The sequence below is a fragment of the Lampetra fluviatilis genome, chromosome 53, assembly GCF_964198595.1.
Source record: "Lampetra fluviatilis chromosome 53, kcLamFluv1.1, whole genome shotgun sequence".
NCBI lineage: Eukaryota > Metazoa > Chordata > Hyperoartia > Petromyzontiformes > Petromyzontidae > Lampetra > Lampetra fluviatilis.
The window spans coordinates 7401171-7421905 of record NC_136327.1 but is presented as its reverse complement, the minus strand read 5'-3'; the positions used below and the strand labels follow the sequence as shown (position 1 = coordinate 7421905).

Below are 20735 nucleotides of genomic sequence, written 5' to 3'. Positions count from 1 at the left end.
ATGCGACCAACCGAATACGCGACGCAACTTGGCGCCAATTTACGGTCCCATTAGCATTAACCTTTGAGACACCCACAACGGCGTCATCACGCACCCTCAAAGCGCGCTCTCTCTCTCACAAAGCGCCGTTACCCATAATATACACAAAATCGCGTGTACATAACATCCATACGACCAAATAATAGGGTCCCCCTCGAATTTGTTACCAATTTCCAAACAGGTACGCACAATTAATAACATCCCAACCCCAATAGTCAATCAATGCATCGCACCCCATAACCGTACAGAACGGTGTAACAGCACATACAGTCAGCATATCGCGATCACACGCGCACATTTAAGCACAATAGCAAGCCGATCTGCAGGTAACCAACACACCATTAATCCAGTCGTAACATTGCAGCAACAACACAAATATTCTCTCTCTTGCAACAACCACATCGCACATAGCACCTCGCAGCACAATAGACCAAAAAAATATATATATTTTCCAATTAAGCCCATCGCACAAGGTAACCCACGAGATGATACAGCGCAAGATACCCGACGCTCCCGAGTTAATAATTAACTTCGCCATTAATATAACAACTCCACACCGCAGCGCACACACACAATTTAACACTCAGCAAGCACAGCATACTCTCCGTCCATTCTCAACACACGTACACACTATAATTGACACCGAGCAACAAGCAGATAGCGCGTTCATCGTTATTACACACACATACCCACAGTCCGAACCGCGCTCCGCACAATCGAGTCATGAGAGAAACACAAAATCGCCCCCACCCGGCCCTCGAAAGATGGGTGAGGTGTGTGTAAAGGCCGGGTGCGTATCGTTACGACCCGCCCGGGGCTGCAGCAAGAAGAGGACGGCAGGGCGGCAACTTGAGTCGTCTCGCAGAACTCGTTCGGCGACTTGACTGCTCCGTTGTCACGCACCCGAGCCAGGACGGGAGAGCTCCCGCCCCAGCAGCTGTAGCGTCGTCGTCCTCTCCTCGCAGCTCCCCCTCGCAAAACAGCAGCTCACAGCAGGCTGCTCTCCCCGCGGCACCTCCAGATGGCAGCGCAAGGCTGCCTCTCCGCCGCGATGTTGAAGATGGCGGCGTCTCCCCGCCGCGGTGAAGACAAGATGGCGGCTTCCCGCCGTTTCTCCCCTGCCACGCCCAAGATGGCGTCTTCGTGCCGCGTGGCAGATGGCGCTGGCAGCGCAGGCAAGGCGTCGGCCTGCAGACCACCATCGGCTCTCCCCACTGCCGTCGTCGGCGTGGTGAGCTCACACGGTTTCGCCAGCACGATTTTCCAGGTCTCCAGCTGCGCCATCTGTCTCAATCGTAAGTCGGATGATGTAGCAGATGATGGCACAGGAATATTCTTTCTTCCGAGCCGTCTTGACAAGCCGTTTCACTTCTGACACCAGTGTAATAAAAGACTTGACCACGATCTCTGGCTCAGTGTCCTTTATTTGGTCCGTACTGTATTACCCACACGGCTGTCTCTTCTTATTCTCTCAGTGCTGGTTCCGATGTCACTCCAGTCACCATCAGCAGCCCCGCTGCTGTTCTTTGTCGCTCTTGCAGCCCCCACAGCAGCTCCGCTGCTGTTACTCACTCTCAGCCCCCCTTGGCTGTAATCGCTGCTGCTCACTCCGCAGCGCTGACAGCCTCGTGCTGTCTCTCTCTCTCTTCGTCGCTCCTGCGACTCTCTGCAGCCACACCGCTGCCTCTAACACACAGCCTTCCTGGCTGTACTCTCCTCTCTCTTCGTCGCTCCTGCGACTCTCTGCAGCCACACCGCTGCCTCTAACACACAGCCTTCCTGGCTGTACTCTGGGGTCGGCTCCCGCTCGCCGGCGGTGCCCCCCTCCTCTCATTCGCCCTCGTGGCCTCACCCTTTTCCATTCACAATCCGACTGACTTCTCTTTCCGGTTTACCCGCTTAAGGACCCCAACCTTTCACCCACGTCACCTGGCTCCGCCTCCTCGTGACGTCACATCCGGAAGGTCGCTTACGCCCGCATTACAATACCACTGGTCAACACACTTTTTCTGGCATAAGGTATTCACATCAGGTGTTTGAGATATCAAATATTGCATTTTCAATAAAAACTGCAGAAGAAAAATATTAAATGAATGTGGATCTCCACATAAAATAATATTATAAACACACTATCCTAAAAATACAGCACCATATTTTAACACTAAAGCAGTCACTGACTCGCAACAACTTGCAATCATAAGTGACAGAGTTAATTTTGGGGAAAATCAATGAAAATGGGGTATGCCGATAGCATAAAATGAGATGTGATAGAGCAAATCTGAGAGCAGGTTTGGAATCAGCACCCTGAAATTAGTCTAAAACAGCTGCAAAAGTCCAGGCCAGAAAGAAATGTTTTTTTTTTGTTGACTAGTGTAATGCAGCGATAGCTGCGGATGCCGCCACAATTTGTCGACGCTCTCTGCCCTCTGCCAGAGCCCACAGCTGCCCTGGCAGCGTGCCACCACCACCATCTGCACTTACCAAACACACAATTTTGTGAAAGTGCAGCACTGCTAGCGGTGCACATGACACAACTGACCAAATGAACAACTCTACACGTCGTCAGTACTTCCGCAAAAGGCGGTGTTTGATGACGGACGTGTCGACTTATTTTGTCATCTGGCACTCGGGGCCCTCCCCTCGGTCGCCGCACGCCTGGAGACCGCTCCCCACGATCGCGATCGTACGGTGCCGCTGCTATCCGGCGAGATTTGATGCCGCGCCGCGTGCTGTTCGGCACGACGTCCGCCGTTTCGCTCCGCGTGCCGACAGCCTCGTGATTTCCTTCTTGGCGTCTCCTTGCCCAAGCGTTGAACTCCGAGACTGCGTTTTGCGTACGTTCTCCGATATAATAAACAAGTCTACTATTCTTATTTTACCAGGTGATGCCCACTGAGCTATGTAGCTCTTTTTCAGAAGCGAGCTGGCCATCACAAATGATAGCTCCACAAAAGTGTCTCATCATCGTGTGGAAATTTTTAGCGGCCAAAGACTCTAAACGCATGAAAAACCGGAGGACTCGGAGAAAAATCCACGCGACGACAGGGAGAGACACGCAAACTCCAAATATGCAGCAGCAGGCGTCAGGGTCAGGATCAAACCCACGACCTCCTGTATACCAGGCGAGGGAGTTAACATCTCCTAGCCACCGTGATGATGATGAGAGAGAGAGACACGCAAACTCCAAATATACAGCAGGCGTCAGGGTCGGGATCGAACCCACGACCTCCTGTATACCAGGCGAGGGAGTTAACATCTCCTAGCTACCGTGATGATGATGAGAGAGAGAGACACGCAAACTCCAAATATACAGCAGGCGTCAGGGTCGGGATCGAACCCACGACCTCCTGTACACCAGGCGAGGTAGTTAATATCTCCTAGCCACCGTGATGATGATGACAGAGAGAGACACGCAAACTCCAAATATACAACAGGCGTAAGGGTCAGGATTGAACCCACGACCTCCTGTATACCAGGCGAGGTAGTTAACATCTCCTAGCCACCATGGCGACGTGCGTTCCCCTTGCTGCCCTCTCGAAAGTCATTCCGTACGTGTGCCCGCACCACCACTCAGCCCTTGCTGTGTGTCCCTTGTCCACATTCCTGCTCCGCTCGTCGTCGTGGGTGACGTGTGTGCCGATCGCAGAGACGTCTTGTTAACTGCCTCGTTTGAAATAATTGAGGTCGTCGGTTCGATCCCGACCTTGACGCCTGTATATCTGGAGTTTGCATGTTTCTCTCGGTGGTCACGTGGATTTTTCTCCGGGTCCTCCGGTTTTCCCCTCCACATTCAGAAACGTGCGTTTTAGTGTATTTGGCTGCAATAAATGTCCACGTGAGAAGCCACTTCATTGGACGTTCGTTTGTGGCCATGTCGCTTCTGAAAAAGAGCGATGTAACTGAGTGGGGCCTTACCTGGTAAAATAAAAAAATAGTTTAGTTTAGTTTTTTTTCCTGGAGCCAACACATTGGTGTCGTCGCTTTCGTCGTTCACTTCACAGACCCCCCCGGGGCGGAGCGGGGAGAGGAGGGGGGGTCGCAGCGATGGGACCGAGAGGTTCCATCGCTGCGATTTGGGAGATCTCTTAGGCGAGGCGCCCTTGGCTGATGCTTTAATCCAAAGCGTGTTTTCGCTCCCAAAACTCGATGAATTAGCCCAAAAAGCGGTAAGAAGCTTAATAATTCATTAACGTACCCCCACCGCCTCGGAAGCAGTGATCCGTTAAGAGATTACACGAAAACGGATTAACTTCTCCCAACGAGTTAACTTATTAACACGACGGCTTGCCCTCCTCCTCCTCCTCTCCCCGATACACCTCGGTCAGAATTACACAGGAGGCTGCTACAAAAACGAAATCTAAACATGCTGCCTTTTTTCATCATCATCAGCAGCACCAGCTATTGTTTTATCCACTGCTGGATGAAGGGCCTCCTTCGCATTCAATGTCACCGTATCTCACGGTCCGGTGAGACCACGATCCCTCCGACCCTCGCGCAACGATCTGATCTCATTGGTCCGTCTTGATGGTGCTTGGGCGCGAGTTCTCCCCTCTGCTCTTTGGTTCTTTCGGTAAAGTCACGTAGGTATAAAATATAAAGTAAATTGCATCACGACGTTTCGGGCGCACACACAAGTGCCCGTCATCAGGTGGAACAACCACGGCAATAACAATTGCTGAAGCGGACAAGAGGAGGCTGCTGGCAGCAAGAGGCTATATACAAGTAAGAGGGGGGGGGGAGCCAGGGAGGAGAGCTAGAGAGGGTGGGGGTGTGGGGTAGGGGGAATGGGGGAGTAACGCACAATTCTCTCCTTTTTTGTTTGCATTATGACTGCAGGTATTGCGGTCTATGCAAACATGACAACTTGTAAAAAGGTGTCAGTTTTGTTGCCAGATAGAAGGGTGAAAAAACAATTATCACAATTCGCTCCTTTGACTGAGATTCGGCCACCAGTCCTCGTCCATCGGCCATGACGCCCCTTCTCATGACGCCCCCCTGCCTAGTGCCACTCAAGTCAATAATTGCCAATTCCCCCTTGTGCGTTTGTCCCCTGGAACCAACGTGCTCCTCTTTCTGTCTCTCGGTGTCATTCCGAGCTTGTGTCCGCCGCTTCTGTCGTAAGCGGTGCAGCGAGAGTACGGGGACAGTGGCCATGGGGCTAAAGATGCAGGGCACACGCAGCAGCCAACCCCACGGAGCAATTGAACTTCTGGCCCAGAAGGTGTAAGAAGTCTATGGGTCTCACGTTACATTTGCCAATGTGTTTGCTTCTATGTATACCTATTTAAAGTGCATGGGCCTCTACGAAAGTTGTACGGCTCTCCACGTGAACCTGTATGGGTCTCTGTGGAAGTACGCGGAGCACTGGAGAGTATGCAAGTCCATGGGCTCTGCATGTAAGTGGGCAGCTCTCCGTGTAAGGACGGCGAATGCGATTGGAGAAGGGGCATGGGACAGAAGCGCGCTGCGTGGAGACGTCAAATCTTAGCGGCCGACCTCGAGGAGGCGATGGCTTTCCCCCGGGGAGATGTCGAGGACTTTGCGACGGATTTGCCGGGACAGACACCACTTGCACGCGGCCGCGAAGGAAGGTGCAAAAAGGAATCGCGCCCGGCTTCCCTCGGGGTCAAACGGGCGAAGCAGCGAGCGTTGTTTTCCCGCCCCGGCGCGATGCGCCACGTTCGGCCAACCGATCGATGTCGGCGTGCTGGTTTAACGGTTCTTGTTGTTCCTCCTCCTCTCCTCCCGGCGCGTGCCCCCGGATCAATCGCCTTCACACGGCGCCGTGCCGGCCTCCATCTCCCGTTTTCCCTGCGCTCCCATCGCAATCTGCGACCTCGCGCGGTTAACGGAGTCGCGGGTGACCAACGTGGGAGAATCGTCAGCAAGGCGACCCACTGCGTCTCCATCATCATCGCCAGCAACCATGGTCAATCCACTGCTGGTGAAAGGCCTCCCCGAGCCCGCCGTCTCCTCCGTTTAAACAAGGTCACCCTCGTTTAAACGGAGGAGGCGTTTTTATTAGCTTATTGCGTGTGCATCATCGTGTGACGGCGGCGATGACGATGGCAAGGAGGAGGGTGCGAGGAAGACTCGGGGAGGAGAGGGAGACAGGGATGGGAGGGACGGGGGGAGGTAATGAGGGGAGGGCGGTGCGGCACTCACGGCGAGGTGATGCAAGAGCAGATCGATGAGCGCGACGATCTTGTTGCTGTACAGGACGTAGTGGCAGTTGTCGGCGCAGTCGCGGCACGCCAGGCAGTAGGCGTTCGCCGCCAGGCACAGCGACCTGGGGGTGACGGCGAAATAAACGTGTGCGGTCACTCCCCCCACTTCTCCTCCCGCACCCCCCCCCCCCGCGAACAAAAGGGATGAAAAATCACGCGCATGAATGGATCCCGTGATGCTTTCCGACGCACGTTTGTCCCGCGGAGTATTTTACGCTCGTGTTCTATTTTTTTATGAATGCGAAATACCCACGACGGATCAAAAACAACAGTGGAAAGTGTAAGGTCGAACAAAAAGTGTGCATAGGAAGTGCGGAGGATTACACTGGGAGACGGAAGGAATAACGCGTGAATGAGAGAACGAACGCAGGGCAAAAGCATCGCATTGTTCAGGAAAGTAAGCGGGCTTGGGCTGAGCGCGCCACGGCCCGTGGGGACGACCAGCCGAGAGCGGCGGAGCGGCAGCAGCCAAGGGAGGGGAAACGCGTGCGACGGGTGACGTCCGCCGCGGAGACGGAGTGGTGAATGCTCGCTCGCCGCTGGACGGATCGTTACGTCGCGCGATCGCCGCGGGAGACGGGCGGCGGCTCGGGGGAGGCCTTCGTCCGACGTACGGACGAGCCGAGTCGTTAAGACGATCGCGTTGATGTCAAGATAAAAATAAAAGACGTCTTTCTTCTCGCCGTCACGGCACTCAATGTGTCCCGGCCTGCGGGAGCCCGAGGAGGACGTTCATCTGCTAAGTGCCACTATCCCCGATCGAAGGGGTTTTGCGCGGTGCACGGTGACAAATGAAGAGTAGGAAATTAAGGCGAAGGAAATTTAATTATTCTTTGCCCCGGTGACACACTTCCACGGGAGCTTAAAAGAGGAAGGGGTGACCCCGCGCACGCGCACAGACGCACGCACGGAGACCTCGGTTCCCGTACACACGTACGTACATACGTACGTATAATATCATACGATGTATTGACTGTGATGACGATATTTATTTTTTCGTCACAGTCTAGCGCGGCGTCGTTGTGGCACTCCGGTGATGTCCCTGCGACGGCACCGCCGCAATATTCACACAAGTCAACGAAGCGATGCCACCGGTGTGCCGTGACGACGCTCTCGGCGGCTAATTGCAGCGGTGTTTAGTTGCCATTTACGCAGAAGCTTCAAACAAATCGGGTCATGCGGGCCAGCGCGTACAATGGCCCCGGTCCTACGACGTCCTCCCAACGGCTCCCACACCCCGTTGTCGCGTAAGCTACAAACTCAATGCTCATCAAGACCCACCACGGACTCGCCCACGCCTACCTCTCTCCACCGTCATCGCATTATTCTACTTCGCTCACTCTCCACTATCAGCAGCCATCCCGTCGACCTTTGCTCGACAGGAGGGCACTCCTCCTCTGCTGCTGCTGTCCCCCATGCTCTACCGGAATTCCCTTGCTCTGGTTGTCTGCATTTCTCAAGATCCTTGCCCATTCGAAGTCCGGGCTGAGAAGGTTTTCTCTCAGCTGCATGCGACCCGTTCACAAAGTGCCAGCGCTTGCACCGAAGCGTCGTCTCCATCCCCGTTTGCGGCCCTCATGGAGCGGACGACGCGGCAGGCAGCGCGTGGCCCGAGTTGAGTGCGTGTGTCACATGGGAGCTGCTCACTTTCTGTGTTGCATATTCTATGAAACAGATGACAAGCTTGGCTGACAGCCTGCACCCACACAGCACCTACTCTTACAAACAACGCCACAAGTTTGAGACAGAGACAATGATCCTCCGTGTATCTCCATATATATAAAAGGCAAAGTTGTGAATATGTGTGCGTGTTCAAAATGTTTAGCGTACTTCCCGACATGCAACAAACTTGAAATTTGCCATGTGGGTACTTTGCAGACTGTACACCATGCAAAATAATTAAAACAGATTTTTGTATTTTTTTTGGTGGGGGGGGGAGCTCAATAATGCATTTTTTTTTTTGCACGGCAAGTGAGTTCTGACGTCACATCTGTCACGTGACCCGCGCATGTGGAAGCGTAACGCCGCGCTATGAACCCGGCGACCCGAGTTCGATTCCCGCTCACGGCCACCACCGGTGACGATTATTTTAACCGCTCCTGGGCCTCTTCAGCCTCAAGCGAGTAACTGGTGTGCTGTGTGAACAACGCCACTGGGGAGACAAAGGCGGCCGAGCGTGGTGAATCCAAGTCCCGGGCGAAGCCGGGTAGTACAGCTAGTCTATATACATCGCGTTAGGGCTGGAAGCGACCAGCGAGAAACACTCCTGGCCACCGTATTCTATCCCGGGTGCTGATGTTCACGATACCCGTCAACCCATACGCTTCACCTGTATTCTTGTACAGGGAAATTGAGGTTTCAGGTCCATACGGCGTACGGACGTTTTAATACGGCCTACATTTTTTGTCTATTTGTTTGTGTTTCTCCCCTGTGATGGGACTTTGTAGGATGAACGTTGAGATTTATAAGAGGCACGGGGTGACCAATAAAGTCTGAACTGGTCTGCAATACGAGATAGGCACTGATAAGGGGTTGACGGGTATGTGTTCACACATCACACTAGGTGCTTATTTAAGACTGAGTTGACCTAGGCGAGGTCCAGCACTGGTTCAGATGAGCACTACTTATGCTAGATGTGAGCGAGAATTCAACTGGATTTGGCTCAGTTCAAAAGCGCAGTGCGTTTGCCAATATTTTTCCACTTCCCTGACATACACACACACACTGAGTACACACACACACACTTCACAGCCTATACACAAATGACAAACACACACAGCCCCAGTGCATACACACTCACACACAGCCCATAAACATTCACACACACACACACGGACACGCGTTCGGCAATCAACCCGACCGACAAATGGACTTGGAGGTGCGATTGGATAATTTGATGATCGCACAAAAGCACTCACTCACTCCCACCCACCCAGCCACCAGCACAACCACTATCACCATCGCCACCGCTACATCCAACACGACCGGCAACTCCACCACCAGCACAACCACCAGCACCCGCCACCCCTGAAACGAAGTGTGGGGGAGGGGGCGGGGGGGGGGGCGCGGTTTTGTCTCGAGGTGCCTCTCCCAACATGGAAAACTAATCAGCCCTAATGAAAGCCACATCCAATTAGTGCAGAGTCTCTTTACTTATTTACCACGTCGTTCCAAGCACTCCCCTCCCGGCGTTTCGTCCGTCCCACCGCACGCTCTCCGCGTCGCGAACTTACAGTCCTGTGGCTTTTTAGCCACGGGACACAAAACACCACGGCGCTTATTATCGTTCAAGGCTTGGCATCTTGCTCAGACGCACGTTTCCAAAATGCTGCGGGTTAATTAAAGTATCCGGCCGAGAGCTCTCCTCCTCCTCCCGACTCAACGATAGCGCCTTCACCGACTCCACCGCCCCAACCGGCCCTGGTGGAGGGGGGCGGTAGGACAGGGATGAGCTGCCCCCATCCCCCCCCCCCACCGCTAAAGTTTAATAATCAAATCAAAAACGTTGGCCTTTGAAATTGAGCACAATTAAGATGAAGCGACGGGGCCTCTCCTCCGCGTACACACGGGGAGTGAGAGCCAGAGACGAATGCTGCACGATAGACAATATGGGATCATCCCACTACTCGTTCTGTTTAGCGTTTAACATTTGTTTAAAGTTTAACATTGACTGTGTCACGCCCCCGCCTCACCCCCCTGCCTCCCCCCCACCTTAATCAAGGTCACGCTACACGGCCAGGACTGGTCCCTTCCATTACCCCCCCTCCCCCCCACAACTGCTACCCCCCCCACCCCACCACCATCCCCCATTGGGTCGCCATCCACTTTGTGGGCACTACAAAGACAATTCAATTTGCCGTCTCGCCCGCTGCCGAGCGAGTGAGAGCGTGAGCGAGCGAGCGACAGAGAGAGCGAGAGCGAGCGAGCGACAGAGAGAGCGAGGGTGTGAGTGAGAGGGCGAGAGAAAGCGAGCGAGAGTGAGGGAGAGCGCCAGCGAGAGCGAGCGAGAGAGAGCGAGAGAGCGAGAGAGAGAGTGAGAGGGCGAGAGTGAGAGAGCGAGAGTGAGAGAGAGCGAGAGAGCGAGAGAGAGTGAGAGAGAGCGAGCGAGAGTGAGAGAGAGAGAGCGCCAGCGAGCTGGGGGTGAGTGGGGCTGGCGAGCAGCCCTCCCCTTATTGCACATTAGTGCGCATTAATCTCTGTCAGCCGTCAGCGCCCAGGGATTCATCATCGGACGCACGCGTGCCCTCGCTGCTTTTCCCTTAATCACGCTGCGAGCGAGCGGAAATCCTCGGCAGCGCCCGGTACCATCCCCCCCTCCGCTTCTATCGTCAGAATTTTTGTCGCGAGTTTCTCTCCGCGCGGCGGGCATGAGGTTTGAACGGAACGGAGGTTTTCGTTGGGCGGCGAAGTTTGGTTTGTTTGATGTACCGCGGTTGTTTCATCGCCGTGATTTTTTTGCTGTTTTGTCAAGCCAAGTGTCGATTATAATCGACGGACGGGATCGTGCACTTCAGCCAAGTGCTGGGGACCTCGTGGTGGAAAGCTCGCGAGTTCAAGTCCTGGTCAAGGTCAACTTGGCTGTCATCGTCATCTTTAGCATCATCGTGATGTACTGTACTCACCATTATCATTAACATTACATTTTTAAAAGTCAAATTTATCATCACCATCATTCATTCTTTATCATCACTGTTCCTCATTCATCATCATCGTCATTTCTTCAAGGTTTTTTCAAAGATACCAAAGATAAAGATTCCCTAAATAGCCATATAGACTGCTTGAGAAAGATCTGACATTGAGAACCCATGAAGCTCAGCAATGCACATACGGGGGTGATGTGGACAGCACCACGTCCTGTCTCCTCAGTTCTGGTGCTTGCTTACTGAACCAGGCACTAACTTATTGCCGAATCAACTTGGGGGAGGCTCAGAACCGGGTAAGATATTTACCACGTCTTTAACCACGAGCGGGAATTGAACTCTGGTCCTGCAGAGCATAGCGCGATGCTCTAACCAATACGCCACTGCTCCTCACTTGCAAGACGCCAACCACCACCATCGTAATCACGATCACCGTCCTTGTGTCTGTGTCAAGAAGTAGGACAGACTTAAGACCCAGCAGAGGACCATGATACTTCCATCGCATTACGAGGACCGCGGGTGCAGGCGATTAGCTGGTGAAATAACGGATGGCAACGCTGGGACGACAGGCGGTCGCGAATCGCAACGCGCAATGAAACCAGCAGACGAGAGAGCCGGTCGGAATCCGCGGATTTCTACCGCCCCGGCTCATGTGGGAAAATAACTGTGATGCGGGGTCCGTGAGTGGTGGGGCCACCAGACACCAGAGCCTCACTCAACCCCGCACAGCTGATGCCCGACCGCCCGCCTGCCCTCCCTCCCGCCCGCCGAACCCGCTCGCTCGCTTACCCACCCGCTCGCCTGCCCACTCGCTCGCTTACCCACGCGACGTCCACACCCTACCAGCTTGAACAATTAAATCAGCGGGTCTTCAACGCCCACACTCTTCTACTCGGCCCCCATGAGGACGCCTGAGGGGCAGAGACTGCCAGTGCACTCTGGGGTGTTGGCCTTACGGCCTTGCCCTTAACGCTAAAACCCTCCGCTCATTGGCAGTCGGTCAGTCACCTCCGTATCACTCTTCTACCGCTATTGCCATGGTTTACTGTTCAAAGGAACTTCACTCACCGATTCCTGCACCCACGTTGAGGACTCGGTCTACGAGACTGACTGTTTAACCTAATCCACGCTGTGTCCAACCACCACCATACTTGCAGGTCAGCACAAACAACACACTCACCAACCCGCCCGCTCACCACACTGAAAGGACACCACCACCTTCACTTCTCGTTCTGCCATCATCCTCGTCGATTCTTCCCCAAGCTCTCACAATATCCTGGCTCGATTAAAAAAAACGCGCGTCAACTCGTCATCCGCAACACCCTGGAGAGCGCTGTTGGGTCACCGGCCGCTTGGCATTGTGGGGGCCTTCAGGGGCCTGAGCCCCGCAAAAGCGAGATTTACAAAGAACGAGGCGAGAGCCTCTGCATAGCTCAGCTTCGCACGGCGAGACAGAGACGTTATTTCTCTCTCTCTCTGCGATAAGAGATATCTTGTGCTCGCACGCCCGCCCGCCCGCGTGTACAGAAACTGCAACAGTGTCCGTTATGGTTATTTCTGTCAAACTTTTTTTTTCCAAAAAAACTAAAAAAAAACGTCTTCTTCTTCCGCGGCTCATCTCGGCAAGCCTCCCGCATGGAACGTGGCCGCGGGCAGTACGCACGTCGATTCGCTCCACCACAAACACAAATATATATAATACATAACCCAGCGCTGCGGACACAACGGCAATACGAGGATGGGGGAGGAAGCGTAAAGACTATTTTTTTTTCTACAAAGGCCTCACTGAGCGAAGCAGCTCTTTGTCATTTGGAATGACCTGGCCATTCCAGATGATGGCGCAACCAAGTGGTTTATCATCACGTCGAAATTTCGAGCAGCAGCCCAACACATCCGAACGCACGTTCATTCTAATTGTGGAGGGAAAAACCGGAGGACCCGGAGAAAAATCCACGCGACCACGCGGAGAGAGAGACACGCAAACTCCAAATGTGCAGGCGGCATGAGGGTTGGAATCGAACCCGCTACCTCCTGTATACCAGGCGAGGCAGTCAACATCTCACCACCGAAGGTGGGGTCGGGGGGCGGGGGGGGTTACCACACTTTGAAAGTTTGGGGGCGGGGGGGTCCCCCAGTGGTGACTACCTACATCACAGCAGGACCGTGGAGTTTACGCCCCCCCCCCCCGTCACACCAGGGACAGCTCCACTGGGCCACAGCTGCTGGACGCTGTGCCCTACTTGAGAGTTTGCACCGTCAGCATAATCAGCATGAGCGGGTGACTCTTCGTCATATCTAAAACATCTAAACACTTTGGGGGTGTCTGGACACCCTGGAGGGTTGTGGAGGTGGGGGGGGAGGTTGGGGGGCACTTGGTAGAAGCGTCAAACGGGTGACGAGAGAGAGAGAGAACGCAAGAGGCCCCAAGCAGCGGCAAGGCTCCAACAACACGGTAGAGGTGCATCCCTGCAACTGCTTGCTCACGCCACTGCTGACGCACTCGACTCGAGGGAGCTCGAGGCAGGCCGTCTCGTGGGTGTTTGGCCTCCTCCTCCATGCAGGCCAGGCCTACCGTGGAAGAGTGCTGGAGTGCCCACACTCTACCCCACCACGTACGACCGGCCAAGTCGACCGACTCGCTGCGGTGGAACCGTTCATTCTGCTGCGGGGTGGACAAAGGTGGGTGGGGGTGGTGGGGGTGGGGGGGGTTCCGATTTAAGAAACCGGCACCATCGTCTCAAACTGCCGCGCAAGGAATGATCGACCTGTGGGGACGCCGATTCCAAGCGCGCGGCAACCTCGCCCCCCAACAGAACACAAAAAAAAAACATCTCTAAAATGTACCGCTCAGTTTGACTGCCTCCCAGGCGCGGAGGAGAGTGTCTTGCATTCCTTCACGCTAGCAGGAGTTGCTCATCGGTGGCGGTGGCGGTGGAGGTGGCGGTGCAGCCCGGGCGCGGCACGGCGCGGGCGGGCCATGCCGACGCCGCCGCCGCCGCCGCCGACGCCGCAGTTCGCGTTTCAGGATGTTTGCACAGGGATGACAGAGGCACGGCCGCCGCGACATCGTGGGCGCCAGCAGCCGTCTCTCTCTCTCTCTCGGCGCAGCGACGCGACTTTTTCTCTCAAGCCCCCCCCCACCCCCCCCCCATCTCCCCTCTCTCCATTCTCAACACCAACTCTCACCGCCGTCCCCTTCCCCCCTCCCTCCCTCCCTCCTGCCACCTCCCGCCGCTACTGCTACTCCGCTTTTCGTCATTTTTTCTCTTTTCTTTTTAAATCCTGTTCCCAAGCGGTGAGGCGGCGGTGGCGGTGGACCTGAGAGTTTTTTTTGCCCTGTCAGTTTTTTGTTTCTCTGTATGGACAAAAACACGCGCGGGTCTAGCGACCAGCCCCCTCCCCCCCCACACCGGGCAAATAAGCAACGGCGCAGCTGAACGCAAACAAGAAATAGTTTGCTTTCTTTAGAGGGTCGTGCGCAATTTATATTTTAGAATTCGACTTGAGGGTGAAATTCAACGGGCTCATGTTGGCGGGCCGGCGCAAACAAATTGGAATCTCATCACCACCTCTGTCATGAACGCTGCCTCATTACGAGGGTGGGCTGATGTTTCAGGCAACGGCCACGCGAATGAGTTTGTGTGCGAATGGGCGCTTGGGCGCCGAGATTCGCGTGAGCGTGCGCGTGCCAGTCATCCCGGTCAGCAACGGCCAATCATCTCAGTCAGGCAAACCCATGGCACCTAGGTCTACCCCGTGACCTCCTGCCAGCGGGCGTTCGACACTTCACGTTGCCTTAGAGTGCACATAGCCTGGCACAAGTGCCGTGGTGGAGCAGCTGTTTGCACACTGCGGCTAACTCCAGTGGCGGTGATAACCCGGTACTGGGCCTCCCTTAAGTCGACTCGGCCTTAATGAGTAGCTGATGCGGTGTGTAAGAACAAGGCGATCCGGGGTGGTGTATAGCCACGCCGCCCCCTAATGCACTGTGCCGACATCGGTAGCCGGCCAGTGGTGGCTACGCACACGGCCTGAAGTCCAGCCCTGTGGAGGTGGGGGTTGATGGATCATAAGAATGTTGGATAATACTCTTTTTTTTTTTTCGGTAAAGTCACGTAGGTTAAAAGAAAACAAATAAATTAAATCACGACGTTTCGGAGGCAACACAAGCTTCCGTCTTCAGGTGAAACCGTCACAGCAAAATTGCTGTATCAACCTTCTTGGTTCTTTCGGTAATGTCACGTAGAAGGGAAGTAATAAAATAATAAAAATAAAACATAATAAAATAAAATAATTCTCACGACGTTTCGGCTAGAACGCAAGCAGCCGTCTTCACAGCTGCGTTGTAGCCGAAACGTCGTGAGCATTATTTTATTTAATTATGTTTTATTTTTATTATTTTATTACTTCCCTTCTACGTGACATTACCGAAAGAACCAAGAAGATGAATCCCTGCAGTCACGAAAGCTTTAAATCGAAATTGCTGTATCAAGTAAAGACAAGTCCCAAGAGGCACGACCTTATATACTAGTTAAGGGGGGAGGAGCCAGGATGGGCCGCGGGAGAGGAGTTGTTGTTGTGAGATGGTCAGTACGGCTGCTGGGACTGAGCCTTTGTAATGTAGATGGCAGAAGTAGATAAGCAAGGTAGGATTAAGCCGCCTTTTGTTTTTGCTGATACAGCAATTATTGCTGTGACGGTTTCACCTGAAGACGGAAGCTTGTGTTGCCTCCGAAACGCCGTGATTTAATTTACTTGTTTTCTTTTAACCTACGTGACTTTAACAAAGAGTATGAATCCTTGCAGTCATGAAAGCTTCAAATCTAGAACGTTGGACAACTCCCTTCCCCTGGCTCACAGCACACGCGTAACTCCATCGATTCCATCTGTACGGGGACAAAGTAACCCTCCCTCTCGTGGGTTGTCTCCCGGTGCTCCGGTTTCCTCCGACGTGTAAGAACACTCGTTCATTGGCCGATAGCACCTTCACATACAGAAGACTGTAGAGTCTGGGCAAATGTTGGACGCGCCGGGTCACCGCGTGGCTGCTGCCGCTGCCTTTCCCCCACTTGGTCTGCGATTTCCTCCTCCTACTCCTGGCGTCCTCCGAGTCGTCCTCTCTGCTCGAGAGCGAGGAGCGAACGCCGTGCAGTGGCAAGTTGCCGTCGTCATTATTATTACTGTTGTTGATAGGCATCCGCGCACAGCACTGGCGATGTGCACGCACGCGTCCCACGCGGAGAGGGCAAGCGCTCGGCGAAAAACGCTCGCGCGCCGGTACTCGGAGCAAGGCTAAGAGATGCAGCAATATATCTCGACTACAAACAAAATAATTACAATCCCATCAGAAGGAAAATTTGACCTCGTGATCAAAGCATAAAGCAGGTGGACCCCGAGACATCAAGCGCTCGCTTTCATCTCCCACATTGTGGCTTGTTGTCGTTTTGCCGCTCGCCGTTGTTACCGCTGCTGCTGTTGACGATAATTCTTCTGTTGCCGCTTTGCTTAGCTTTTTTTCACTCTACGCAATTTCTCGCAAAGCACCCTGGCGGCAATTTGAGAGCGCCCCGTCGATGATCGCCGGTAATTTCGTGAAATATTTAAAGTGAGCAACGGGCTCGGAGCCGCAGCCGGCACCCAGCCGCCCCCCCTCCCCCTCCCGGTGTTCCCCACCTTCGAGCCCTGGGCCGACACCGGCGGTACGAGTCGCTCCACGCAGACGCCATTCGTGGCGAAGAGCGCATGGTCTATGTGTGTCCCCGTGTGTGTGGCTAAAACGCAGAAAATTGGCACTGTGATGTGTGCAGTTCGGTGCATCTGTCAATCATCTCAGTGAGTCAACCCATGGCAACCGGGTTTCTACTGTGACGTACTGCCAGCGGGCCTTCGACATTTCACGCAGCCTCAAAATGCACCCGGCCCGGCGCAAGCGCGGTAGTCACGTCACCGGCACTTAGTGGTGAACGGCGATCATTTTTGTTGTTGTTGTGTGAGCGTTTGTAATGGGGAGCAGCAGCGGAGTGGTAAGCGCTGCACTACGAACCCCGCAAACCCGAGTTCCTATTCCCACTCACGGCCAATAACATTGGCATATATGCGAACCGGTCCTGGGCCTCCCCTAGGTCGACTCAGCCCGGCAGGGAGTGATACAAAGGCGGCCAGAAGTGGTGAAGGCCAAGCCACCACCTTGTGTGTAGCGCTGGCCTTCATAGATGCTCGCAAGCAGCACTTGCCCAAAACAACAACCTGTGAAAGGCTACTAGGGGAATCTTAGTGTTGTGGTTGAACGCGTGAATGCGTTATGCTGCGTCCGTCCGCCTGCCTGCACGTCTGTCCGTCTGTAGCGGGGAGCCACTGCAACTCCCGCAAGCACGGTCGAACTTGTGTGCCTATAAAGGACTTGGCCAAAAGAAACACTGGAAAAAAATGAATCACAGCGTTGCCCAAAAGACTTGGGGAGATGTAAACCAGCGCTAAAAGGATGAGCGAAATCATCGGCGTCTCACTCCTCTCTCCTTTGCCGATGAGTTCACCTCGTTTGGCGTCACCGCTAATGAAAGACTTGCGAGGAGGCTCGCGGACACAAAGATCCCTCAAAACAAACCGTTGGGGCAAGTGATGTCCGTGAGCACCTGTTAAGGCGAGCACTGCGCGGGAGGGGTTGGTGTGACCGCCGCCGCCGCAGCGTCCGACCGAGGGGAGATTCAGGACCGGTTCAAATGATCGCCACCGTCATTGGCCGTGAGCAGGAATCGAACTTGTGCTGTCGGGTTCGTAGCGCAGTGTGCTGACCGCACTACTGCTCCCTATGCAACAAACACAAAGATCGCCCGTATAGCCTGAATAGACTGTTGGGGCACGTGCTGTTCGCGAGCACCTATGAAGGCCGGCACGGCACACAACATGGTGGGTGGCCAGCACTATGCCCGGCCGCCTTTGTCTCCCCAGTGGCGATGTTTACATACCACACCAGGTACTCATTTTAGACTGCGTCGACCTATAGGAGGTCCAGGAGCGGTTGAGATAATCGTCGCCGGTGTTGGCCGCGAGCGTGAATCCAACTCGGGTTGCCGAGTTCGTAGCGCAGCGCGCTAATCGCGACACTACTGCTGCCCTTACGCACACAAAACCTGCGTAAAATTCATATAGCACAGGACACTAACCACTAGGCAACTCCAGCTCGCACACACCCACACACCCGCATGCACGGACGCAAGCACACACGCGCGCGCACCGTAGAGATTAGCGGACGTAAGCCAAATCCGCAACGGATTAGCGGGCCCGTTTAATCCGACCGACGTTGCGGTGGCTGGGCCGTGCCGCGAGCGAGACACATGGTGGCTCATTTATTAGCTTCGACTGCGCACGGTGGGGGGGGGGGTCGGGGTCGGTGGGGGCAGAAAAAAACACGGTGCTCAAAAGGTGCACAGCGGTTTTTACAACTGCGGAAAACTTTCGCGCAAAACTATAATCGCTAATTGCTCGCGCAGGAATCACCGTGGCGAGTCTGACGACTGCGCTCTCGGGAGGGTCGATGCCGCTGCATGATTGGGAGTTTTCGCTTCGTGCGGCGAGAGGAAACCCCTGGAGGAGCCTCCCAGCATACGGGAGAGAAACGTCGGACGTCATGCAGAACAAAACGCGGCCCGACCGCGGAACGCTGCACCAGAGGCGCTGCGGCGCGCGCTGATTGACGGCACCGCGATGAGTACCGACAGAGAGTAGCGCTGGCCGGGGGGAGCGGGGGGGGGGGCGGGGGGGGGGGGCGGGGGGGGAGCGGGGGGGGAGCTGGGGGGGGGGCGGTGATGATTTAGATGGACGCAGAAGACCACGCAGAAGCGCGGAGCGGCAGTGTGCTTGGAATGACACCGAGAGAGCAGGAAGAGGAACGAAGCTAGCTACCTTCCCACCCACCTACCTACTCTACCCACACACCTACCTACCTGGCTACCTTCTCAACAAAAAACAAAGATTCCCCGTATAGCCTTAACAGACTGTAGGGGCAAGTGCTGTTAGCGAGCACCTATGAAGGCCGGAACGGCACACGAGGGGGTGGGTGGCCAGCACCACGCCCGACCGCCTTTGTCTCCCCAGTGACGATGTTTACACACCGCACCAGGTACTCGTTTGAGGCTGAGTCGACCTAGGGGAGGCCCAGGACCGGTTCAGATAATCGTCACTGGTGTTGGCTGTGAGCGGGAATCGAACCCGGGTCGCCGGGTTCATAGCGCAGCGCGCTAACCGCTACACCACCGCTCCCCACCTTCTCAACGCACACATACCCACCAAGCTACCTTCCTACACACTCTCCCCCTTTCCTGTGCACTCATTTACCCAGCCGGTTAATCACCCACCCATCTCATCTTCCTTTCCCGACCGAAACGCATACCTGTCCGGCGAAAATTCAAGATTCGAAGAGCAGGTTGAAAAGATCAGCACGACAAATGGCAACCGATCCACGGAAATCAACGGCACACTGCGCTGATATTGTGCAACACATGACAGCGGTAACGTGCGGAGCGCTGGGGAGGGGGGTGACGGTATAAAGTTGGGAGTCCGTGATGGAATGGGGGGACGTGTTGGGGGGGTTGGGCACAACAGTCACGGGGAATCCACGCTCTCCGATGGCGACTGCATCGCCGGATCGTCAAGACATGAGGATGGCGGTGGGAGGCGTCCACCCAGAAGTGGATTGACTGCAGCTGAGAGCGATGAAGGATCGGTTAAGAATATGATCGGTTAAGATGCCACGTGGCGATGGCAGGGCTCCGATGTGTTTTCGGGATGTATCGTAAGTTCCTGCGGAGGCTCCCGGCGCGAAACGTTCGGGACGTAGCGCAGCGCGCATCTCGCGGTGACGGCCCCATGGTCACGTCGTCGGAGAGGTGTACGGCACATTACCGCGACAACCACGACCAACGAGCGCAGCGAGGTCCACCCACCACTCGCTTACAGCCCAAACGCACACCACCACCACTACCACCACCTCCACCACCACTACCACCACCTCCACCACTACCACCTCCTCCACCACCACCACCTCCACCACTACCACCACCTCCACCATCCCTCCACCAACACCACCTCCACCACCACCGTCATTCTCGCCGTTGGCCGGCAACTCCAACCCAGCAAGGTAAACGTGCCACGTGCGTGTGTGGCGGTGGCAACGCGTCAAAGGAAGAACGGAATCGCAAAAACCCAAACGTGTGCGTTGGTTTGTGGGGAGGGGACGACGGTGGCCCGCGGTCGGAGGAATGGGGGCGAGGCCGCTGTATTAATCTGAGCCAGCCCATTGCCACGTGCGGCATAGCAGGAGCGGCAGGGCGAGTGTAACAGATGGCTATGTTGGTGGGGATTAACCCTCACTAAGCCCGGAGATCAGGCAGGCATTCCCTCTCCGCCCCAGCGATGGATGCTCGAGCGACGCGTGAAGAGGCTCGCGAAGGGGGGTTTCGGAGCCGGCGACGAGCCTCCAAAAGGCCAAACGGAGTTCCCGCCGCTCTCAAAACGAGCACCCCGACCTGCAGAGCCAGCGGCGGAATTGCCACGCTCCTGCGGCGGAGGGGCGGTTTCTCGGCAGCCCAGCCACTGTTAACTTTCCGCACAAAGCGGTACCTATTTTATCGACCCCCGGACGGACGATGGACTGCGCCAATTAAACCCCCCCCGCCGCCCCCGTGCGTGTTCACCGGAGGAATGTGGAATTTCCCATCACCGTCTGACCCCCACGCTCTCGGGGGGGGGGGGGGGGGGGTCTGGACACCCCCCGAACATTTTTAGATGTGGTCGACAGACAACAACCACAATTCCAGGCTGCACCTTTGCC

The 20735-nt window shown here is 55.1% G+C and overlaps 1 protein-coding gene across 1 annotated transcript in view; it reads right to left on the bottom strand.

Moving 5' to 3' along the window:
• The window catches only part of SCAPER (S-phase cyclin A associated protein in the ER), a 228961-nt gene that overhangs the window by 32383 nt on the left and 175843 nt on the right, over positions 1-20735 (bottom strand). Inside the window, 1 exon segment of the mRNA XM_078879101.1 lies at positions 6205-6328. Coding sequence (XP_078735227.1) covers positions 6205-6328 — 124 coding nt within the window.